The 26,682-nt window shown below is 37.8% G+C and overlaps 1 protein-coding gene across 1 annotated transcript in view; it reads right to left on the bottom strand.

The window, feature by feature from the left end:
• LOC130577103 (low-density lipoprotein receptor-related protein 1B-like) overlaps positions 1 to 26,682 on the bottom strand; it is a gene marked incomplete at its 3' end in the record, with an annotated part of 422,888 nt that overhangs the window by 155,802 nt on the left and 240,404 nt on the right. Inside the window, exon 3 of the mRNA XM_057372230.1 lies at positions 12,753 to 12,890. Within this exon, the coding sequence (XP_057228213.1) occupies positions 12,753 to 12,890 (138 nt within the window). The remainder of the gene's footprint in view (positions 1 to 12,752; positions 12,891 to 26,682) is intronic.

Raw genomic sequence — 26,682 nt, 5'->3', positions numbered from 1 at the left:
AAATCCCATSGCCAGGACAAGAGGCATCTGCTTCATGTGCCAAAGACTCCATTTCACACAGACCAATCAGGCCAGGACATCAATACTTCTGTTTTCCAGAACATCAATACATCCCCTGAGCTTCTTGAATGCATCAAGTACCCACAATTTTTAAAATAAACACATTTTTAAAACATTTTTTGAGAAGAAATAGGAGGCAATATTATAAATTCTAATGAATTGCTTGAAGCAATTATAAAAGCTTTATCCTGCAGTGTTTTGGATTATCATTTTTTTTTTTCCTTGAAAACATCCATATTTAGATGACACTCTGAGGAGAGCAGAGGAGTTTCAGCACAATATTCTGAATGTAAATTACACTGCAGCTGGTGACACACATCTCTTTCTTAAAAAGCATATATGGGTTRAGGTAAAAACAATTTTCAATCTGCTTTGCAATGGCATGGCTGTTTATTCCAGGTAACATTAGATGTGCTTTCAAAGGTTCTGAGSAGCCATTCTCATCCATCAGCTCCAGGTTATTTCCTGCCCACGGGAAAATCTGTCCAGAGCAAATGAGGGGAGGACACCCGGGAAGAATAATGATGCACAAGGAAGAAAATTCCCTTTGGAACCCTGATTTCAGGAAGCCCATTGCTCTCTGCCTGGATCCACAGGTTTCCTGCATCTCAGCACCACCTTCACTTCTTCCACATCCAGAAGGGTCTTGATCACTGTTTTGTGATTTTTCCCAAATTATGTTATTTTCCCAATTTCATCAATTATATGTTCTTTACAAGTAGCACAGGAGAGTTCTCATGATAATATCTCATCCAAGTGCAGGGACTGTTCAAATTTTAAATTAACTTAAAAAAAAAAAAAAAAAAAAAATCATGTCTTCTTTGTTCTTAATTTCCACCAGCGATTATTTTAAATCTTTATCACAATTGATTTTTTTTTTTAATCCAATACTTTATTATCTGACCTTTCTCTGAGATTATTACCTCTATGTACAGCATAGATTTAGTGGAGGCTTCTGCAACTCTCTTCTTAAATAGAGAAAACCCAACAGAAAACCCAACAGAACATATATTCATATTTAAAACAGCAGAGTCTGWGATGCTTTSCTAAAGAGCTAACATCAAGCTGCTTTTAAAATTCATCTGGGACTTTTTAATTCACAAATAATCTAGACTTCTGTATGCAGCAAAATTGAAAACAATCTAGATTAGATTTTTATAAAAAACTCGCCATCTTGTTGGTTAATGATTATTAAGGAAGACCAAGATCAATTATCATTATCATCATATACTTCTCCCACATGCATTTTTCCCCYAGAAAATGTCCTTTTTAGCATCTAGATGCAAGCACCAAGTAATGTTTAGCACTGCAATCAACATTTCCAAGCTACCTGCCTGCAGAACTCACAGTGCTGAACATCAGCATCGTCAGCTCCTTGGGAACCTCGGAAATATTTTCCATATTCCAAACAGATTCTTGTCTCCATTTATAATCCTTCCATGCAGGAARGCAAGCTCCTGGACAGGAATTCAGGACAGAACATGCATTACAGCTAAAGAGGACACTGCACAGTAGATTCTGTGCCCAGAATCAGCAGAATCAGCTGAGTCAGTCCACTTCTCCTTGAGGTAAACACCACACCAAGGGTGAGACAAAAAATGGCAAAAAAACTCCAACCAAAACCAAAGAAACCCCCATTGATTTCTATTTGAAGTAATGTTTTTAGATTTTACAGAGTCTGCTTGCTCATCCAGACCCCAAACTCAAAGGAAGCACCATAGAAATTCTGGACAATGCAAAGATTCTCAAAACTGCCACAGCTTTTCTGTGCTTCCACCACCAGAARTGCCCTCAGCACAAGACAATAACAAATCTCACCAAGAATCGGTCGCTAACAACGACGCTTTTTGAAAGCAGATAAATTATTTTGGAAGYCTAGAATTCCTAATCACACTCTTTGTCAATCCCTAAATGCACAGCTGTGCCTTCATTAGGGGAAGAAGAGCGATGTGAGCAGCACTTTCGCAGCTGAAGCCAGAAGTGAAGGCCTGCAGATGCACCCATTAACAAGAATTGTATTTTATTCACATTTCTTTTAGTTGGGGGATGACTGTAACCTGTGCTAGCATAGGCTAACAGCAATTTCTGCTTTTGTTTAATCCATATATTGAAAAGAGCTCCTGGGCCCTTTGGTGAACACCAACAGTGGTGCTGTACGACCAACAGGCTGAATTTCCATGTGCCAGTCCTGGAGGGATAAACCCTCCCAGTTAATCAATTTTTGGACTTTTTAAGAGATATAAATAATGAGATTGCACATTTCTGTGTTTAACATGAAATTTGTAAATTTCCAAAAATTTAACAGTTTTAGCATCAGAAGAATTTGTGTCTTTGCTGCAGTTTCAAGACACYATCAAGAAATCTGGAACATATTGGTGGACTTCAAAATAAAAAGTTTTCAAACAGTAGAAAGGCTGATTCTTCATGGGGATCATATAAAGGCATCTTTTTTGTCTTTCACCCAGTTCTCCCTTGTAAACCCAAAAAGGACACACGTGTAGGACCCAGAAACCTTTTCAGTCAGAGAGGGACCATCCATGAGTCTCATTTTCCCTCAGCTGAACTGTAACCCACATCGTGCCACTAAAAGCTATGCTGCTATTTAAAGGTTTGAGTTGTTGGTTCGTGAGGGTTTTTGTTTGTTTGTTTTTGTTTTTTGTTTGTTTTGTTTGTTTGTTTTTTTTTTTCCATTAAGTCAAGAGAGAAATTACAGTTTGAAGAGCACAGTGCTTTATCCTTTAATAACAGACATTGTGACCAATATCAGATTTGGTTTGGGGTTATTTTTCTCTTTATCAAAAATCAAAACATCCAGCTCCTGGAGGAAGGGCAGGAAGCATGCCAAGGYTCTCCTGAAGGGCTCACTTGACTTTTTTTTTTGTTTTTTTTTTTTGCGCACAAGACATTCAAGTTTAAGAAAAAGAGAACTATGGCCCCAAAACCGTGTCCACTTAAATTTATGAGTAATTCACGGATTATTTTTTAACATAAATTATAAGTGYCAGCTCATGGCAGAGAGCAGAACAGTTGTGCCTCACTGAAGTATTTTTAGTTACCGTGTACCTTGAATGTGATTCCTCAGGATGTCTGAACAGTTTTGTTTTAATGTAACCRTGCTCATTTTATGTAACATTTTGCAGAACAGAACTTATTCCCATTCTTTTTTATTCTCCTGATTGCACTGTGTGCCGTTAGTCTGAGAATGTAAAACTACATTCATGTCTTTCCTATAGAAACCTAAAAGTTACCTGCACATAAATGTTTCATGCAATTCTCCTTCATTGTCTTTCAGTGGATTAAAAAAGCTCAATTTCCTAAAAGAAAACTTTGGAATTGTGAGCTTTCTTTCTTTTTCTTTATTTGTAGGCTAGACTCATCCCTGCTAAAATTCTAGGAGATGCACATCATTAAGAGTGGGAAGAAAAAGTCAATTAAACAAGTAGCAGGCCCTCCATCTGATGCATGGTTTTGAAAGAGGCTATGAAATATGCAAGGCCATTAGAAAATAAAAAGTACCTTAGACAGCAACTAATTGTGCTGAATTGCCTGCTGGTAATTAAACAGGGCATTTGTTGAAAAGACCATATTTAGTTCTTAATGAGTGAGGGTTTTGACCTTCTGCATAGTGGGGATAAGAGATGTGATTGGGGCTTAAGAGACCATGAATGATTCTTTTATTTCAAAACAAAGACATTTTCTGCCTTTTTGATCTTTCTCTGGGAATGTGACTTCAGCTGTTATGGGATCTTACACGAGTGTAAAAATGAAACTGAAAAGTCAGAAAAGCGTCACTGTGCATGGGATAAAGCTTTTTTTTTTTTTTTTTTTTTTTTTTTTTGGAATTACAATCTGTTTGGATGCTAACTCCTCATTCTTTTTATCTTAGTGGCCAACACTTCATTTGAAGAGACAGCAAGGCAGGAAAAGTGGTCCTTTATTCCAATAATCCATCCCACATACAAGGCATCTTATACTCCAAACAGCATTTTTGATATTTCGTTACATATAATTGAATTTTAAGAAGGACTCGATAGACAAAAATTATTTTAGAAAGATGCTACATGCRGTCTCAAAAATTTTGATTTTGCAGGATTTGTTCTACCAGGATATCCCACCCCTAGAAAGAGACACTCAGAGAGCAGCCAATGCAACTACAGCAGCCTTTTTCAACWGCTGAGTGTCAGTAAATATTATTGATTTGCTGAGAGTGAGTCAYGGTCACATCCTGAGCTTTAAATATGGCTCATTCTTCTCCAGATGGAGCAGTTTCCAGAGTTTCTTTAAAAAAATAATATTTGGGTTTGCACAGGGAAATGTTGAGAGCAATGGAATACAAGGGATTTAAAAAAAAATAAAATTTAAAAAGGGTTTTTTTTTTTTGTTTGTTCAGACAGGCCCAGTCCAGAAGCCCAAACCCAAGGAAATGTTGCCATTCACTCCAGAAGGATTCAGATCCCACCCTAATTTCTTTTTTTTTTTTTTTTTCCTTTCTTTCTTGCACACTGCTTATATCCTGTTGCAGATCAACAGTGTTTTCAACGCACCCATTTTCACAACAGACAGAATATTTTTAGGTTACAGAGTCTCCAGGAAAACCCTTATTTTCTTTTCTGAGTCAATGCACGGGGAGCACGTTCCTATTCTTTGATGCACATAGTTCCAGAAAATAGTGATTTAAAGTAGGTCTGCTTGACAATCCCTYGCATAAAGGAATATATTGAACCTTGCATTGACTGGGCTCTGTGTTTCCCCAGTTTCTGTTTTCACTTGATTACTTCCAGGCATTCTTTTTGCCCCTTTTCCYCACAATTTTTGCCTTTTTCCATATTATCTCCCAGTATTTTAATCTGTACATTTGACATATAACTCAAATTACAGGCATAACTCCAGTGAGTTAAAGATTGAGTTACATTTTCTTAGATTCTTGTGGAGAAAAGATGACTGGAGCCTGAGAGGGTGTAATGAATTCTGAAAATCAGTTTTTGTACGCTCTGTGCATGTTCTTGCTTCCGAGTGGAAGAGCGAGAGCAATTTCTCAATGTGTCAAAGCAAACTTCTTCACACCACTGAGTAGTATCAATCTCACTTAAAATTGCTGGTGACATCTTGACTTGTTTATCATAGTCTCAGGAATGATGGCAAATTTTAATTTTTAAACTATATTACACAGTTTGAGAATGGCTTCGACTTCTTGATTATGCAGTTCCATGAGCTTAAAATTGAAAAATGGAAGGAGTGGGGAACGGTAAGGAAGCAAAGCCCTCGTCTAGGAATAAAAAATGTGAGTTCTCCTCATTTCAGCTGCGAATTGCACTGTGTGAAAAGGCAGAATATGCTGTGCTCTGTGTGCAGGTGGTCAGGCAGGTGGATGTTGTGCAGAGGCATATGCATTCCAGGTGGGAATTCTCCCACCCCAGCTCCCAGGATTTACCACTTCGTTAACAACACACAACTAATTGCTGAGGTGGGAACAAGTAAGAGGCCAGAATTGACTCTTTGCCACGAGAATGCAAATGAACGCTCCTGGAGCTTCAACTCTTTGCTGCAATAAATGTTTAACTGTTTATGGCTCGGGGGAAAGAGCCCCGAGGAATAAAATCACCCCCCACGCACAACAGATGTCGTTTCCTTATTTGTTTATTCACCTTGGGAAGATAAGGAGCTGGGAAGTCAAATCCCCTCAGGCAAGGAGAGGAAGAAGTTGAAACCAAGTCTGATGATGTAGCTTGGCTGAGGGCTCCCGGGGCAGAAAACTGACAACTGCACTTCAGACAAATGGTGTGATGCCAGCCCCAGAATTTGCTCTTTTCTTTCTTCTTCTCTGTCTTCAATTTGATACCATTCTGTAAATTCAGGCTGACATTATAAATTGCTCTAGGAGGACCAAAATCACGTTTTTCAGCACACATGCCTGTCACTTTTTTTTTTTTTTTTTTTCACCCCTCACTTCAAACACCAGGTTGCCCAATTATTTTAAAACCGTTGAATGAAGCAATGAATAGGCAAATAATGTCACTGGAAAAAAGAGTACATAGAAATTTAATGACATGTTTTATTGATGGGCAGATGCCTCAGATGTGTTTTTCTTCAGCAGATGTAATTTTACTATTAGTCAATGTAAGARACAGTAATTAAGTTCTCACACTATGGGTGTAAATGTAACAGTCTCTAAGAAACATGAAAAAAAAAATAAAAAAAAAAAAAAAAAAAGGAAGAAAAAAAACGCCAAAAAGGAAACTGAAAAAAGCATTATTCCTTCTAAATAAGATTTCAGGATGCCTAAGCCATCCCAGCTCCCCAAATATTGGTGGTGATATCTGAAGACAGGCCCTGTGCTATCGTTCTCCCTACGCCTCAAGGTTACCAGTGCGTCACAAGCACTCGGTGTCAGGCCCCAGTCTCTCCCTGGTGAAAAGCTGTCTCTGATGCCCAGACATTGAAAATGCAGCTGAGATTTACTCTGTGATGTGAACGAATGGGAGCCAGGCAGCAGCTACAATTCCTGCTTGCGGGCTGACTTTAGGAGCGTCGGGTTGTTTTGTTTTTTTTTGTTTTTTTTTCTTTTTCTGTGTGAATACGTCTGGGATGCCTGATACAGACATTACACCCAGTGTATTTATCTCCACAAAAGTCCCTTGAGATTTACTCATACAAAAAGCTTGTGGCATTTCCTACATAACATTAACTCCTTAAAGAGTTTCATTAGCTTATTAGTTAACAGGGATAAACTAACAGGTGCCTCTACACCATAATCAACAGAAAGGCAATAAAAATTGTTGAATATGAAAAGGGGATGCTCATTGTATGAGTTTAAATGTTTGTTTTCTCAACAGCAGGCAACAAAAAATAGCATTTAACCCAAATCCTTGGAAGTAGAACAAACATTTCTCAGATTATTCCATCCCATCCCCTGTGGCACTGACTGTAGCTGCATTCATGAGATTTCTGCAGCCCTGTGCAGAACCAGTTATCCACCACTAACCAGCCCTCCTAACTACCATCATCTTCTCTCAAATATGGCAGATTCACGTCTCTGCTGCACTGAGTGCTTTTTATTGGGCAACAGGATCATAGAAAACCTGGAATATTTGAGTTGCAACCTTTACTCTTCTCTCTCATAACAAAGAACTCCACAGATTGTCCATCAAACACTGCATTTCCTACTGCGAGGTGGTTTCTGTGACCTGAAGAAAATGTGTGTTTAAACATGTGTATTGAAAAAACAAACCAGAATTTGTATCCAGGAGGTCATACCTGACCAACTCTTGATTTTGCCAGTGTCCAGCATTTTCTCTCAGAAAAATGGACAATGCAACTGAAATTGGGATTTGGAGCAGACAGGACATACATTTCTCCTCCAATGGAAAACTGGAAATACACTCCCTAAAACCAYGCAGCACCAAATGATCTGCTATCATATATTATCATCATATATGATCAAACATTTCAATCTACACATTAATTGCCACCGAGACAATGCTGATGCCTTCACAACAGCATTCATTTGTGAATTCCAGCCTAAAAAAATCTCTTCAGCATCAGCCCATCAAGGTAGGATGAAATCACATCACTCAAATGTCTTCTACTGCTTGTTCCCCAACCAGCCTCCTCTAATTTGCTTTGCTGCAGAAGGATTTTGTGATGGAAAGTTATAAAATCACCAAGCCCATGACTTCCTTGCCTTGACAGTAGAATAGACTTAATGACCTTGGCTAATTTCAAAGAGCCACATCATGAACTATTAAGGCAAAAGGATAGGAAAGACAGGAATAGATAAGAAATTGGATGTTTGGAGGGTGACATGAGAAGACAATACTAAAAAATGCAAATTAAGCTTTCACCCAGACAAATAGTAGCAGCTCTGTTCCAAAGCAAAAACACCTGATAATTTTATTTTAATGCCTACACTTTTTTTTCTCTTTTCTGCCTCATAATCCAAGTGAAAACCTTGAGGCACAATGTACAGTGGTTGCAGAGGGAATCATCCCAAATATTACCTGATGGTTTCAGCAGCCCCACTGGTACCTCAGGARCACCAGGAGATTTCCTGGGGGTTCAAGGATTCAGTAACCTCATGTGACACTTTGTACRTCTGAGTCTTAAAGGATGAGTGATTTAAAGCTTGTCAGAATAAATCAAATGTGTTCACGGGGAATTTTCTTGCAGGTGTGCATAACTCCCAGAAACAGCCTCATGAGAAAATGGAGGTACATTTATAACTCTTGACTACCTTAGGGGTTTTTTGTTACCTTGTTAAACAACTTCATGAGAAAGGAAAAGAAAAAAGTAAAACTAGGATCTAAATGTAGGTCCAGATCTTTGAGTTTTATAATTTTGCCTCATTCTTGAAAGGCCTGAATTTTYCTTAAAACTCTGAAATTTGTACTTTCCTCTCTGGTAAACAGTACTTGAAATTTCCCAGTGTTCCATCTGTAGAAGGACTAGAACACCTGATTCAGTAATAGCAGCATTTATCTTCATTTTACAATAACAATTCATTCAAACAACTTAAACAGAAAAATAATACTCTGATTATAGGCTGCTAAAACAGAACAATTTTTAGCCAAAACTTCTCTGTGTATGTTCTGCAGTTTTTATATACCAAATGAACCAGGGTTTGCCTTTAAATATTTTATTGATTAGAGACTTTAGAGATYATGGTTCAGATCCCAGTTAAGAAAGATCTAAATAATCTGAAGATTTGGAATGATTCTGTTTACAATGGTATTTTATTTTTTTTTTTTCAGTATTTTAGCATTTTCTCAATGGAATATCTAAAATCTTAGTACAGCTCTTCCAGGAGGTACTAAATAATAACTTATCCCTTAAATTAGTTAATTAAAAAAAGATATCTCCATATTCTGAACAAGTTGTAGTTTCCTATGGTTCTGACTCGGAGGCAGACYAAACTCCAATTCTGGCACACCCTTTCAATTTTTGCCATATACATAGATATAAAGCTGATTTATAAAACTGATTTATAAAACTCTACTGCTCACCTCTGCAGCCCTATAAAAAGAACCCTTGYATTAAGATTCATGGGAATGTGATTTTAATTCTCTAGAAATTATCTTAATGATTATATCTAATCCTTCACCTGCTCTAGGCCAGGTTACTCAAACTAACCCATGATGGATATTTGCCTAAGCCATCCTTAAAACTTTCAGGGAAAGAAAAAATAGTATTTTACTTTCAAAAGACCTCAAAATCAGAGACTGGCACAAGCTGCAGCCACACAACCCCAGATTTCACTGACCAGAGCCCGCCCCAGCCCCACACTGGAATGAACCCAGTGAAGGAAAGATTAAATAGTTCAGTTTGCAATAATTTGGCAGCTCCCCTGGGGCAGAGGAGTTCTCAGCTCATCGCACAGCTGAGCTGTAAAAGTGGCTGCAAACGCAGCTGAAGTGAGGGCCTGGCTCTCARAAGAAGCCTGAAGAATTTGTCAAAGAAAGAAGCTTAATTGCCAAGAGCAGATCTGAAGCAATCTTTGGCTGGAACTACTCAAGCTTGGCTCCRGTTTTGGCACTGGTAAATTTTATCTGAACCTCATCAAATCTGCAAGGAGCTGATGGGAGTGAACTCCCCCAYTCAGCAGGGCTGGATTGTGGTGGAATTACTGGAATTCTGAACAGCCCCAGTGTCAGGTTTAAAGGAGGGGTTAATATATATTTTGATTCCTCCCCTATTCAGCCACTCTAAAGCATTCTTCAATTAGATAAAAAATAAAAAGGAACTCAAAATGACCAAATGCAGATGTCTTATCACCATTATRTACTCTGAGGTTCAAACCCACCCCTTTCTCCTCTGAAGGACATTGGAACACATAATATGAAACAACCGTACATAATAAAACATTTTTTACTTCATATTGCCAYAACCTCCCCTGAATTTATGCATTACATTCACCAGCAAAAATGCATATGTGCCTGAAATAAAAAATGATAATACAGTAATGTCATTGTATTTACTACTATTTCCTTGAAATTTCCCGTATATTACCATTTCACACTGGAGATATGACCATATTTTCCCTTGCCAGAGAAAGGTGTAGGCCTGAATACATCTCTAAAACATCGTTAATAATGAATTAACATGAGAATGTTAAATTTAGAGAAAGAAATTAGAATAGTTCCAGTTACTGGATGCTTCTACTCCATTAGYTCCTAAAATTTCAGGCYTTTGGAGTYACCTGTGCACTGAAACGGGCTTTGSCCTGGTGACACCCCCATATTTCACACCAGAACTGATTTTCCTGGTGCTTGGACTGTGACTTATTTACACAGCACTGCCAGYGTCCCCAGCAATAGATTATTTTACCATTTTACCCAGCTCTGTGACCAACTGGGTTGTTTGCAACTGAATACTTAAAATTGCTGTTCCCTTCCTCGATATCAAATTTTTGCATGAACACTGATAATTAGACCAGAATTGATAATGCCACTCTTTTGATTAACAGAAAGAAAAAGCCAATGATTTGGCCAGGTTTCTGAAGTAACTTTGCAATTTTTGGCCACATAAATGATTTSAACAAGTCATAACTTRTGYGTTCAATACTCAGAAAGTACAGCASAATGACTCAAATRTATATATAGATATAAGTGATACAGATATACACAATAATTGCAACTATAAAGCCTTCATACCACATATATAATACATAGAAATGCAACAAAATGACACTGTAGTGGCAGTTGTTTGTAACAAACTACACRATCAGAATGTAAAATTATTGTTTTCTGCACTCTCTGGTTCTGTTGACAGAAATGTGTCCACTGATAATTTCAACTGCTGCCTCTAATAAGCAAGTAAAAACATGCAATTGCCACAAAAATCAAAATTAATGTGTTGTTAACCATTTACTAGATGAGGAGTACTGTGAGACTTCATTATGTAGRTGTTCAGTGTGGTATAGAACAAATGTTTGTTTAGAATGTTTTACAAAATTCTATGGTCATTTATTAAAGACTTTTTTTTTTTTTCCCCCACTGGGCAGTTTTTTTATTCACCTGTGATAATAAAGAAAGGAGTGGGAATCAACATGAACCTCATACAGGTGTATATGAGAATAAATTAAAAGGACATGAATAAAGACTGGGTATTTGATGTGCTACCACATTTCAAAGTACAGGACRCATGTACAAAATGCTACATATGAAAAGCAAATGTATTTCATTTCCACTAACACAGGACTTTAGTCTGTATTTTTTATTTCTGATTCCATTATTCTTGTTGTTTAAAGACTTAAAACASAATAAAAATACAAGACAGTTATAATGTCATATATAAAATTTCCAGCCCTGGAAATTTTTTATCCTCTGTCATTTAATCCAGAGTAATTTACAGAAAAACATTAAATATCAAGGAATATAATTGAAACAGAACTTAATGGATCAATAATGTTATCCCAAAAACACTCACCTGCAACTTCAGAAAGTTCCGGGGTAGGCCAAACACTGCTTTGGCCAGTTTAACTTCCCAGGGTTTTTTTGGATGCTGGGACCAGTGCTAAAAACAATATGCTGACACAAATTTTGATTTTGTGTAAAGCTCATTGAACAAGGACTATAAAACARTTGAGCCTTCAAGAAAAGAAATGATTCCTATCACTGTGAATAAGAATTTCCATATATTTTATGACAGCCCATATTCTCATCTGGTTATATAAAAATAACTATTTGTAGTTTTGTGAAGTCAGCAGTATTTCACTGATTAATTCCAGATGGCTTTTTTTTTTTTCTTTTTTGATTTTACTTCTTTTTTTCCATGGGACTTATTTTTGGTGTGGGCTTAGATTTTACCCTGACAGCTCTGAAAATATGTCCACATGAAATTTTAAATTCTAATTGGACTTTCTGAACTCTACCATTAATTGTAYCTTTCACTGTGCATTGTCATATTGGATTGCAGCAGAAATCCCAGGACCTGTCTCTGAGATCCAGGTTTTGAACATGAGATCTGTTGAGCATCATCAACAATCATCCATCTAGAAATCTACTGATTAAAAATAACTGACTCAAGGTATCCAAGCCTGGCCCGATAATGATCCCCAAGGCAGACCTCAATAAATCATCTGAGCAGCAGAGCTGAGATATTAAAAGAGTTGACCTTCACCAATTTCTATTTAAGATTTCTCATTGTCAGAATGTGGTGGTTACACTATTAAACTGTGGTTTATTTGCATAAAATCCTCCCCAACCCAAAATCTTCTATGCAAAATAATGCTCATTSCAAAGTTGATGTATTGTTCAGTGGYTTTCYTTGGCTTTTTTTTAAACAAAAACTGTAAGTAAAAAGAGAAATTATCCTAGGAAACAGTGTGCTGCCCAACTTTTGCTTACTAAAGAAAAGTTTCCTCATCCTTCTTTTCTTATAGGAGTTTCCATCCTAAAAGCTTAGTAACTAAGAAATGAAAAATCTGAAAATCTCTATAGGCTTTTTACCTGAATTTCCTACACACTAAATATTTAAAAAAAAACAAAAAAAAAACCCAAAAACCAAAAAACAAAAACCAAAAAAACATTGAAAAATAAATTAAAATAAGCCTCATTCAGTTTGCTTTTGGTTGTTACAGACACATATACACATTCATATACACCTGCATGTATTCCCAAGGAGTAAGTTCTGGTTCTCTTTGAACTCAAAAAAGAAAATACAGTAGAAGATTTGAGGTTAAAGCAATTTCCACTCACCCCTGCAGTGAACTCCTTCGTCGTACCCATCGGAGCAGTCGTAGACCCCATTGCAGAGCTGGGACAAGTGGATGCATTTGTTGGTCCCAATGCAGCTGATGAAATTCGGGGAGCATTTGAAATCTGCTTCCTCAGGACCTAAAGAACAGATGGAAAAAATTGTTAGACACATTTTTACATCCACAGCAAGGCAAAGAAAATTCTGCACTTTGTTCCCTTTTTTAAAGCTGAGGGAAACACTATCTATCAGTCCATTTTGCAGATTTTGGGGCATTGTCATCACTGTATTTATGAGAATTAAAGTCAWCAAGAAATGATTAGTGCAATTACAAGGAAACCAATGGCTCAGAGAATTATTTCGTAAAATACAGGTGTTTTACAGCTGCTAAAATAAGCTTTGMAGGCACTAAAAAGCATCATAAGATTTTCAATTGTCCTGTGAATATTCTGTCAAGAGTCATAGCAAGAGTAATACGCACCAGCATTTACTTTCACTTTTGTGCTATGCAGATAATTGTAGATATTTATGAAAACACATATAAATGTCACATATTTGTGGCTGCATTAAATCACAGAAACTGTTGCTCCAGCCCAGGAGACTGCCTCAGAAACAACAGTCCAGGATGGAAGGGAGAGGATAAGGATGYTGTGATTGCTCCCTTTGGGATACCACCCCAGCAGCAATCACTTATCWCAGTCCCCTTTTCCCTGAAGTGTTYGGYTCAGGGAGKTTTGAGGGAGTTTAGGGACCCTTGAGAATGTCTTTTGTTTATCTCTTAGAAAGASTTCTGACTGACTAAATAAAACCCCCACMATTTCCACATTRTAATGACTTGGAGATTTTGAACACWGCAAACATTTAGAGGWCTGAAGAGYSYASCWSATTTACTAATTTATAMATTGTATATAATTAGCTACACAGACACAAAAGGGGTGCAGATTTTTTAGGAAAACAGCTTGAACCTCCTCTGTTACTTCTGTTGGAGCTTTGGGTCTGTGCTAAACTCTGGCAGCTTGTAAGATTCCTTTAGGAAAATCTATCCTGAGCCYAAGTGTGAGATGCTTTCACCTTCTTCGAGGCACAAACTCCAAGGGGAAGRACAGAAATCACTGGCAGCAGCTGAAAGCTCCCTAATAAGTTGGGAAATCTCAGCTTTGTCAGATCTTGTCTCTAGGAGTCAGCAGGACAAACCATTTGAGGGGAATTCACAAGGTCTGTAACAAATACAGATGCCTCTTAGCTCAGGGATATCTAGGGATAAAGAGGGAGTGTTTATGGCAATGAATGTTCCCTGTCTCAAACAATTTTTGTGCTTCCAGGATGAAACACAGACTATGCCCACCATGCTCTGGGTTAAWCACATGCAAATACATGCACAGGGATTAAAATGTTTCATAGAGGAAATATATTCSCTGTATTTTCCAGTAAAATAGAAGAAGAAATTAATTTGAATTTGATCAAAATTTATCCTAGATGTTAGGATTTGAAAACTATGGTACTAAGAAACAAAGCTTTAGAGAATTTGGGCAYTTTACCCCTCTCTTTGTGCCCTGGAGGTGGGACCCTTCATGCCACGAAACATCTCATGCACATGGAGCTTCCTACAGCCCCTGGCAGTGTCAGGACTCCTCCAGGACTGATGGGACTCTGCAGACCTTGTAAGGAAGAAGATGAATAAAGCAGCCCAATGCTCTGTCAGGTAGGTCATGTGAATATTATAATAATTTGATTCCTATTTCAGCTGCATCAGGCCTTGAAAGCACCTCATGTTTAACAAAAGAAACTATTTTTTTTGAATTGCCAGTAATAATTTGCTTATTTTTTTGTTTAGAGCATCTCTGGCAGAGTGTGAGGAGTGAAAAAGGTATTTTCTTCCGAAACAGAGAATATTCATTAAAAAAATAAAAAAAAACACCAAAACATAAAATTATATCTCTGAAGCATGTGAACCATGGTACTTGCATTATTATAAATCCTAAATTTCAAGAGGGCCTTCATACTTTATCAAAGAGAAAACTTGAAATCTGTGACCAAAACTATWTARATAYATATATRTGTATATCCTAAATTTAMTGAGTGAAAAGAARSAATCTCCTAATYAACATTTTAAACCTTAACAGACTACTCTGATATGTTCCTGTCTGTAAAATTTGTGGGGATTAATTTGGATTTGATGTTACTTGCTTTTAAAATATGAGATTCCTTCAGGACACAGACATCCTGCAATTCCAAATGTGTTTTCTAACTCAAAACACCAGTCAGGCAGCTTCCTAAGCAGGTTTCTTTGACTGAAAACATAGGATGGGACACTGGCATATGCTCCAGGAGGTGGTACTTAAATTGTTTTGTTTTCAAGAGAAATTTTTTCACCACTTGTCAAAGTAAGAGATTAGAAATGACACCCTCACTCCTGTGATTAAGATAAATTCAAATGTACTTTTGCTTACAAACATGACGCTTTGGAAGGCAACTTGACTTAAAAATGAAGATGAACTTCAGTCCCAAAAAATCCTATTTTATAGAAGTTTTGTGACTTTTTTGTCTGCAAAATAACTCTAAATGGTAATAAGTCTCAACCATAAACACCAGTGGAGTAAGACAGCAGGTTCCAAGGCCTCCCTGCCCACAATTTCTACCACCTCTATTGAATTAAAAAACAAAAAAAAAAAAAAAAAAAAAACAAAAAAAAAACCAAAAAAGCCAAATCAAGYTGCATGTTGTGCTGCCTTTGAAGCAGCACTTGCTTTTCCCACTGAATCCTTCCCAGCTGCTGCACTTTCTGAAATGTCTAATGCAAATAAAGAAGAGGAGCTTTTTATCTTGTTTACTCCTCYTCACTCTCCCTTTAGCAGACAGCCACTTCTGGCAGTGTTATCAAGTGAACTTCGGGAAAAGGAATTTAAAAGTGTTCTTCTTCAAAATAATCTCAGTGTATTTTACATCAGYGCAAGAATGCTAAGAATATAAAAGACGGATGGTGTCTTTTCTTCCCTTCAAAAGACATCATAATTCCCAGCCTTGCCAGTTGGTGGAAAAATAGTCCAAACTAGTGGCTGCAATTATGGTAATACAACATCTCRATGTTTCCGACATTCATCCTGGGACACTGCTTGGAGGGCAAAGAGGATGTGAGCAGCTCAAGAGAGGCGGCTCAGGCGGTGGAATATCCGTGAGTGATTGTGTCCTAACAGATGGATGAGGGATGGTGTGGTGGTTTAGACTGTGCTGAAAACCAAAAGCACTGCACCCACACTGGGGAATGGCCCATCGAGTACACACAGGGGGTAGAGCTCCTTTTGCTGGAGAAGAAGGAGAAAATTTCTAGAACTTCCTCACRGCAGCCATCTTCGTGGTTTCTTGATCCCATCCCCCCAGCACCAAAAATTGGACCAAGTAAAACCATGACAGATGGGAAAAGGGCTGAGCTGCAGGAGCTGAGCCAGGGCCATGGGGGAGCCCCCCAGGCTGGGCATGGGACACTCCCCAGGGATGGGCATGGGACACTCCCCAGGGATGGGCATGGGACACTCCCCAGGGATGAGGGTGGATGCCAGGATCAGTGAGAGTACCCATGTTGGGCACATTCCACTGCCATGGGGTCAGATTGCTGCAGCTTTCCCTAAATCTCCAGAAAACAGCCTGTGCCCGGGGCAGACAGGCTGAAAAGGAGAGAGATTATTCTGGATCCAGATTTCCTTGGCTGTGGAATCCATGGGAAGCCATTTCTGAGCTGGTCACACCAAGTCACAGTCCCTGGAAGGCAAAGGTGGCAGGACCTGTGCAGTCCAGGGGAATGCAGCTCAAACCCCTGCAGGGAAGGTGCCCCAGGGGCAGGAGGGATGGGAAGAGGTCAGAGATGATCATCACATCCTTGTGATGTCCCCAGAAGGAGAAAGAGGGAGGAATCAGTCACGAGCACTGAGTTCACACTGAAAAACCATCCAAAGAAAGCACTGAAGGGCTCTGTCAGAAGCAGCAGAGATATTTCACCGTTCGCTTCCCACACGGCATCTTGTGAGTTTGTGCTCCATGAAAACTCTTCCTGCCTCACTTCAGCCTCCTGCTCTGCTGCATTTCAAACTACAGAATGCAACCAAGAATCTACAAACTGCCTATTTCCACTATTTTTATTAACATGAGCAAAATACAAGTGTGTATTAGCAAAAATTATGAATGAACATTATTTCATGATGCACATTTGCTTCTTCTAGAAAGATTCTTTCTCATATTTCTAGGATAACTACATTTACCTTAATATAAACTAAGGTACAACCTTACATACTAAATATAGGGGGGTTACAAACCATGAACAAAGGATATTTCCAAATGCAGACATACTTGGGTGCACTACACAAATTCAAAGTCCTCAGTTATTAAATTACAGTAAAACACACAYGCACACGTTTATTGGAAATTCAATTAAACACTCCTATTTGTCAACTGTTACCAAAAAGAGCATCAATTTGTAGGGTTTGGAGTTTTTTCTGTATTTATTTTTTCACCCTCATCTCAACTAACTTTTTCCAAAGTGCTTTTTCTTTGAACAGCTCAGGCAAGAAGTTAGAATTTTATCTAAGACACAAGGCAGCCAAATGTGGTACATCCCTTTTACATCACTGCATCCAATTTACTTCAAGACCWGCATTTTCTGAGCAGCTCTAATCCTGGGCTGTCCTCAGCCATAAGAATTAATTACACAAAACTGTGGGATGCCTTCAAAATTCCCATTTGTGTCCTACATCAGCGACTTACACTGTGTTTGGAATGAATCTTCTCCACAATGAGCAGTTATCCTGAACAAAGCCTTATTCCACTGCCTTGGAATTCAATTCTGTTCTWAAGATGAATAATGGACACAAATTTTGGGATCTCTCTGGATAAATACAGGCTTCAATGATCACAGTACAATGTGGCTGGTAAAACACATACAAAATTGTGGGTTTTTTCCTCTCTGTTAAGTTTTCTCCAAAGTACTGCTGGTACCCCATTTCTACTTTGGACTCAGAGTATGGAATGCAATATTTAAGATTGCAGAATTGATTTTTAAACTTCATATTTGTTCTTAATTATCACTCTTAGCAACAAGAAACAACCTGCCACATGCAGCTGAAGTAACATAAAATATCTGATAGAATTTTAATTTTGAATAGTCTTCTCACAGGTAGGGTCTTAAATTTATTTTCTGCCCAGTTCATTGTTGATAACCAGGGATTTCAAATGAGCTTATCTTTTTTTAAAAAAACTCATAGTCACAACATCCTAAAGTAATGTCTCCAACCCTGCCTAAACAAGACATATTGTACCTTAAAGATTTTAAGGTTTAGGGCTGAACCTGCTTGCTTTTATAGGAAAATTAGAAGGGTTTTAATTGGGTTTTTAAGTTCAGTATTTGAGCTCTCACTAGAGGTTCCAAATTAATGGGTAAAGCATAAACTAAACACACAGGGTATCTCATGGTATCATAACTCCTTCACAATGTCAGTTTTTACACAGACTAGAGGCACATTTCTAATAYCAAGACTTTGAAACACTGGGATAAATGTATGTAAATTACTTAAAATCTTTACTCTTTGCTATCTTATATATCTGCGRAGACAGAATTTCATATTTAATAAGGATTTATTAGCACAAGTAACCCTTTATTCATAGCTACTTTTACCCATAAGCTTGATTCAACCACGTAGACTGATAATTAATAAAAAATTTGAAGATGCCTTCAATTAAATCAAGTATTCAGCTGCCTGTGCAAGAAGGAGAATAATAAACATTTACAGTAGGTTGTGGATGACTAAAAAGAAAAGGAAAGTAGAAATATTGTGCTGTTTGTAACGAATAGAGCCACAGAACAAAAAAATCATGGCTTATGACCAAAGCCAAGAGAGGAGCTGAGTGTAGAAACCAATACTGAAAAAAATAGAAATAAAGGAGAAAATTAAGAACTTTAGCAATGAAAAGATGCTTTGAGTCATGGCAGTGTGACAGACATCATCTGCGCTGACTCACGGTCCCCACGCTCTGCTGACAGCATCTCTGCCCTCACCCTTCACGTGGGGGACACCAACAGCTCCTGCTCTGTACAGAGAGAGAAAAAACAGCTCTCCAAGCCAAAGATCCCCAAATCAGCCAAGATTTCATTGGTCATGGCCTGCTCAGGCCACATCTTCTATCCTGTGTGCAGTTTTGTGCCACTCACAGCAAGACACGACTTTGAGGGGCTGGAGCAAGTCCAGAGAAGGGAACAGAGCACAAATCCCATGAGGAGCAGCTGAGGGAATTGGGGGGGCTCAGYCTGGAGAARAGGAGGCTCAGGGGGAACCTTYYMRKYTYYWMMAMYTYYTKMMMRRGAGAGTGCAGTGAGGTGGGGTYTGTCCCTTCCAAAAGTGATAGAAGTTCCAAGTTGCTCAGCTTTGCACCAGGGGAGGTTTAGATTAAATATTAGGAAAAATTTCCACCTCAAAAGGGTGATCAGGCACTGGAACAGGGTGCCCAGAGCAGTGGTGGGGTCACCATCCCTGGAGATGTTTAAAAAACATGTACATGTGGCACTTGGGGACACGACTCAATAATCTTAGCAGGATTTTCAAACCTAAATGATTATGTGATACATAATTAAGTCAGTCAAAAACACAAATTTAAAAATTAAAAAAAAAAAAAAAAAAATCCACTTAAAATTCAGTTCCAAAGGATGCTTCCCAATTCCATGCATTACAGCAGATGAAATAGTTCAAGAGGTTATCTGTAAAGCTTAACAAGGGTCACAAAATTCCCATTCCTGTTCTCCTCTGACACTCTCAACACCTGCACTGGGTACAAAATAACCCACAGGTGCAACACACAGCCTGTGGATATTGGGATATTGGATATTGGATATTGAATATTGGATATTGGATATTGGATATTGGATATTGAATACTGGATATTGGATATTGGCTCCATGATGCTCCACACTCGCCTTTCCCTCTGTGTGGCTCTGCACACACCAGACAAAAGCAAACAGCAGACGGTCTAAATTTAATATGGCGCAATTTAAATTTTTTAAATACTTTGTTTGAAAGCATGAACACTATTTGGACAGTGCTCTGTTGGAGGAGGCTCTCCAGCAAACACTTCCCCTCTGGCTCTGTTTCCTGCTCAGTGCTTTCTGCGTGTCAGACACTTGCTCATCTCCAGTGCACAGATGTAAATAATTAACAGAGCCCCAGGACTCTTCCTTCTCCTGTAATGGAGCTGATGGCCACTGGAGACAGGGAAAGCTGTGCTGGAGGTTGCACAAAAGCTGATGGAGAGGAAAAAAGAGGCAGGAGGAATATTTCTAAAACAGCTCAGCACTGAATCATTATCCAAAAATCTCTCTGGTCACACACTTAGGGTGGATGGGATGGGGTGGAGGCAGGACACAGCTCTTGGGGTGCTCAGGCCGAGAGCAGCCACCAGAATCAGGACCTGAGTTAAAAGTGCATTCACCTATCATTAATATGGCCACTAAAGCTATCAAAGCCATGCAGGCATTCAGACTGAGAAAATCAGCTCATAACACCAAAGTCCATCTATATTCCTAAAGGAAGTTGGACATTTTGCATCCCTAAATTATCTCAAACTAGAAAATTCACCAAGCAAAGGGAGACAAGTCCACCTCCTCAGCCAACAACACCTTTCCCATTCCCCATCCTACAGTAACATGGAATTATGAATAGAAATACTAGAAATATGTTTTGTATAGTTTTTAAACCTCTTATTCTGCTTAAATATTCCAAAATTTCACTTTTCACCATAACATTTTCATTTTAAATTGCCATAAATGRAAAAATGTAGCCTTGCAATATTATAAAGTATGGAAGATAAAGCATTATCTCACCCAAGCTATCAAAAAACCCCTCAAGCTCTTTGCAGTCAGAAAACCTAATTAGGATATTTATCTTTAGAGAAAACAGGTTGGTGCTTGGAAGCAAGAAGAATGAAGAGAACACATCTAGCATGATTTTTTTCTTAAAAATCTAATCTCTTGTCTTCCAAAGCTCAGTGTGGCAGYAGCYTTTTTGATTAAAAACAACAATAAARCAATTCTCRCCATTATAATCTTCCATCRTRACTGCCCAACAAAATGCATTTAAGCATCAATGAGTTTTAATATTTTTATATGCTTGTTCAATGACCACAGCTTCAGCTTGAGCAGAAAAACTTCCCATAGAGAGGAGAGAATTTGTGAGAAAGACCCTGCCAGAGTCCCTAGAAGTTAAAAACCCAAATCATATATTTACAAAGCTCCTGCATGTAGGATGTACCATCAGAATATAAAGGGAGGTACCAACATAAGCAAAGTCATTGCAAATTTATATTCCTTGGTTATTTTTGGAGAGCAACTTTGCAAACATTTGTCAATGAAGAGGGGAAAAAAAAATAGTTCTCAGGAAGCAAAAATAATTAATATTCTTTGTACTTGCAGGGACAAAAAAGCTTTGCTAATGGATTTTTTGGTGATTTACTRCAACACACTACAGCAGTAATTTATGATCAATGAAGTAAAAAATGAATATTGTCTCGTGTAGATGGTCACTCCTCATTAGTTATAAGGAACCTATTTTTAATTTGGAGATTTTGATTTAATTAGTGTCACACATCTCAAGGCTGCCTTGTGTCAACTGCTGCAATGGTTTGATGACTGTGTGTGGCACAGAAGTGGCTGCTGGGGTCTCACCGAGAAAAATGGCACGAGGTGAACAGAAGTGTTAATTACCTAAACAATTAAAGCACACAATACCATTACATAGCCCCGGTGTATAAATGTCAGTGCAAAATGCTTGTAGATGTTCTTTATAAAGCAATGTGATTGTGCAATAAAACACTTGGATGCAGCAATGGAGGCTCTGTATCTCTCCAGGTCTGTTTGACATTGTGAAAGTGTGTGTGACCATATTTACACATATTTACACACTTCATCCATCCCCGCACAAACCACTCCATCATGTTCCAGCTCAGCTCATTAGGCTCAGAAAGYGTGTTAAARTAAGGGGATTTGAGGAGATTTTTAMTGGATCATAGCAGCAACAAGCTCTGGAAATTCTGAAGTCCAAGGCCTGGAACTTATGAACAATTATACACCCCACACAGAACCCCAGAAATGTCTGTGGATGGAGAATGAATTTACCAAGCTCGTATTTGCATCAGCAGAACTGGAATTCATACACAGAAGCACTTCTCAAGCCCTAAACAACACGAAAATTCACAGTTTTGGATGAGATTTATAACATAAGACAGTTTAAAAAAAAGGCAAGGAGTAAAACATGCACTGATACTTTAACTCCATACTTTAAACAGCAAAATATGAGGTTTTCCTCTCATTTGCAATGCATTAAGACTTTTCAGCAGATGATGTTAGTATCAACATGCATGTTTTATTTATGATTTTGGGGTAAAAATTTACCATTAAAATGCTGTGGTCTATAATCACATGAARATTCAGCTTAGAGGGACAGTATATTCTAAGAATTTGAGCTTTTTTAAAAAAAAAAGAAGTTACTAAATCTGTATTGCATATTCATTTTAAAGATTATCTTATGTGTTTAATTCAGTTTTAACACAGAAACTTAGAAACAGTTCTCATATATTTTTCAACTGAACTAGKCAGTTTGCAATCATAAACTTATTCCTTTTTATTTTGTACACAGACATATAAATTACATCTAATTAAAATAAATTGTGTAACTTCTTTCTTCTGAATCAGTCATGCACTGAAAGGATGAGAACCAATTTTAATTGCTYTAAGTACAAAATGTAACACTGTAAAAGTTTTAATCAGGTTTGTTGGAGTTTACAGTGTCAAAAAGATAAAAATCACAGAGCTTTGTATTGTGCAGACACTGAGGGTCCTATTTGATTGAGCATTGGCCCATAATTATAAAGTGACCTGGAATTTCTTTCATTTGGAACAAAAAAATAGCATCTATTGTTGTGTATATCACAGTAAAGTTTCCATCTCTCACAACATATATGTGCCTTTCCTTATTTGGTGTTGGAAATGGGTGAACAAAACCTCAACTAAGGAAAAAAAAAAAAAAAAAAAAAAAAAAAAAAAAAAAAAAAAAAAAAAAAAAAAAAAAAAAAAAAATTAGAACAACTGGTAAAAGACTCCTGTATTACTTACAGGAGTGTTAAATTAGTAGTTCTCAGAGACTTCTAAAAGGCTTTGTAGTTTTATAGGTACCACAATTCAGAGAGAAAATTAGTTTTGCGTGTTTACCAGCTAAAAAAATCCAACAGCCTTCCCTCCTCRTTTTTGTGCTCTGASASTAATTCCAAAGAGGCATTATTTAAYGTGATTCACTCWYRCCTGTATCTGTTTCCCTACACAAAACCCAAAATGCCTCCTGATATCAGCACAGTGCAAGCAGACAAAGAGCCCATGTCAGACACAACCACAGCCCTTTCAAGGCACATCTTCCCCCGTTATTGGACAARAACTAATGAAATTCATGGGAAACTTCCCGCTCACTCAGCTCCATCCCCTCTCTTAACAAGATTTTACTGAACTCAAGGCCGGGCCGCCTCCACCGCGACTGAACACGAGCATCTCGAGACGTGATCCTTATCCTGCCCAGCAGCTCCTGCAGCTTTCTGCAGGTGAAAATTGCAAAGAGCTGGAGTGCCCAAGGTGTGTCTGAAGTAATGTTTTAAAATGTCATTTTCGGTTTAATTCTGTATGATAATGCGGTTTGAAACAAAAATTGATATTTCATCACTAAAAGTCCAGAACAATAGAATTTTCAGGAAGCCATGCCTGGCTTGTATCAGAATCCTCACCAACTGAAGGGGACAGGGGTATTAAGTCTCTCAATGTGTCCTTCCCATTAAGTCTGGTCAGTCTGAAGAAGTACAAAAATTTCATGTGCAATACAGAGGAAATGCATTGGGGTTCCAATATTCTGTGCCTGCTGAGTTCTGCTCACTGAGGAGAGCCACAGGGACATTTTCTCTCTCATCACAGTGTCTCAGAGCTGAGAATAGTTTTTCATTGCTCCTAGCATATTTTAAGCTTTCCACCATGTCCTAGAAGAGCTGAACCCTTCAGAGTACTCAGGAGCAAAGGAAATCCAGAAGTGTGGGGACTTTTGTAGAGACAGAGGGAAATGAATGAAAACTCCCAAATATCGGAAGACAATAACCAAAATCACATTCAACTTTTCATCTTTTAACACATCTGGCAGCATTTCTTCTACAACTTACAATGCCAAAAACACATTMTATGATCTCAGTCTTCTATCTCTCCTCTCTTCAATAAAGTGCTGTTAATCCATGAGAATCATCATTTGTGACTYAGGAAATCGCTTCCATCATGGGGAGCTTCAGGGAGTGTTTACCAAGTAATCCAACCTTTATTGGCATTCATCRAGGAGTGTGTCATGGAAAGTATTTCCTTCCCAACAGGACTGGGGGTGGGTGGAAAGATTTCCAGGTAATTGCAACAGTCRGTGCTGAGCTGGACTGCTGATTGCTGTTAAGACTATTTCCTCCAATATTGGGCTTTAACTGTCAAGAATYGAGATTTAAAACTGTATTCAGGTGAATAGTTGTAATGTTTTCAAATATCAAACCCAAGAAASTGTCAAAAAGAAGATATATGTTATACTGATTCTATATATTATATTCTAAACCCTAGAACATCCYATTTTGTCAAAATAAAAGTGGAGTTCCTGTCTAAAACTTCTTTTTTTTGTGCTAACAMACTGTGACTCAACAGTTAAAGTTCAATATGGGGGAAAAAAATATTAATCCTGGGGCCATATTGAACAAATATGATAAAGTTCTTATATAGATTTGCAAAAGAAAAAAAGAAAATTAGACAGGAAAAGCATACAATTGTCCTTGTAATTTCATGATGACTAAAAATATACAATCCTTTATATTTTTRTTGACTATATAAGTGTTCAATAGAGAAATTGTATCCTTCCCCTGATTTACCTGTAGCAAACAGACCTAGACCATGTTGGTAYGGAAATTTCTGGTATGAACTTGATATTTTTAACTCCAGCTTTAAAATGTTCTTTGCATGTATGGGCACAGAGTCCTCCTATTTCCATCAAACTGATTATTTTCCTATTTTATACATATATAAAAGCTCTACAAAAAATAAAATATGGTTCCAAAATATTACCAGTGACTCACTATTCAGCAATTCTTGCTGAGAATGAGCAGTGCCTAAAAAAATGGATAGACTCACTGCAGCTGGGAGTAAGTGCTGCAATTTAAGTATCTTTAGAGTAGGGACATTTATTGTTCACTTTAAATAGAAAGCAGAAATTTTCCAGAAAAGTGACAGTACATAACAGATATTGTTGGGGTACTGGTGGTGTTTTTTTTGTTTTTTTTTTTTTTTTTTTTTTTTTAAAGTCTACAATGGTTGACTAAATAATGATAGAAAGTCTATATTTGATAACTAAAGAAGACACACGGGTGAGTTTGAGTGCTGTCAGAATTATTTACACCCTTCACAGACAGGATCTAGGAGAAGTAGTTCATTTACTTGAATATAATTTCAAGAAATTCCTTTTGTGCTTAGTGAACCTATCTGCTGTGCACTGGCATTTGGTAAGCACAAAAGTCACTTTATTCTGATGAAAGCAGCTCAGAAAGAAAAGACTGTAATATTCATATTTTACCTGAATGCATTCCTAAGGACTTTTAGGACACATATATTTAAAGGATTCAATTTAGAGCCTGCTACATTGACAATGTTATCCTATTAATCTCCATAGTTTGCCTTTGTGCTGTRTATTTCTGGGTTAGAACCTAAAAAGTAATGTAATTGTGTTCCTTTTCTTAGCACTGCTTAGTTTTCATCCATGCTCAACTCCTATTAACCTTAAGCAGCTTCCAAAAGAGCAGGATGTGATTTATCACAAATCCACTTTTTTTTTTTTTTAACATTCAGCTTCTCACAGMTAAATGTCTTTTATTCCTACCTAAGTAAAGCGGTCCGTGGTGTCCATGGATATTTTGCTTTAAAACCATTTTGCAAATATTTAATTTTGTGTCTTTTCATTACTTTTTGCACCTTAAAAATGTTTCAGGTGTAGATCCAGAGCACTCAAGGCATGTGGAGTGAAACTAGCTGAAATGTGGACAACTAAATTCAATGCTAAGAGTGGAAAAGTCTCCTAAACTCAGTGAATGGAATTTATTTCCAGTTCAAAGCACTGCTGTGTAGCAGCACGATGGAAAGGGAGGTGTTTGCACAGCACACAGGAGCATCATGGAAGARATGAGAACTCAGCTGCCACAACCTAAATTCAAAATAATTAATTTATCTTCATTGTTAACTCCAGCTGGGATCAGCCTGAGCTTTGAGGGCTGTGTGTATATGAATGCTGGGTCGTACTGCTMCAAGGAAAAGAGGAGACTGAGTATTCTTATTTCTGGAGCAAAGAATGAATTGCAGGTTAAGGAGGCTGGAATGGAGTGRAGAATTTGTCCTGTCCTTCTGTGTTTGACTGGAGGAAGATGGAGGCAGGTGCATTATCACCCTCTCCTTTCTGAGACCTCTCCGTTTGCAGCACAAACACCCTGCAGTGGTTTGCTCTGTGAAAATGCATAATTTTTAAGAACAAAGCCTGCAGGGATCCARTGCTGCGCCCAAACATCCATTTTTACCTTGTTAGTCTTGCTTAGAAAAAGGAAAAATGTCAGAGCCTCTCCACAGTGAAACCTGCATTTGTCCTCTGACTAAAAACAGACACCAAAATCAATTGTGTTGGTTTTACTGTCCATTAGAGATGGTTGAGTCGCCCATTTTGTCTGAGAGTCTTTTGATGTCCTTCTAAGTCCAAGTAGATCAGTAGCTGGGATAACTTTTTATCCCCATTTTGCTGGTTCAAAACTGGTGTTTCATTCTTGTGCCATTGAATTTGTTTCAGTTTTAAAAGAATGTAGGATTTT

The sequence above is a fragment of the Malurus melanocephalus genome, unplaced genomic scaffold (genome assembly GCF_030028575.1).
Source record: "Malurus melanocephalus ecotype Western Australia unplaced genomic scaffold, MMel_1.1 scaffold_167, whole genome shotgun sequence".
Lineage (NCBI taxonomy): Eukaryota > Metazoa > Chordata > Aves > Passeriformes > Maluridae > Malurus > Malurus melanocephalus.
Note: the sequence above shows the minus strand (reverse complement) of the source record. Positions and strands in the feature narration are given on the sequence as shown.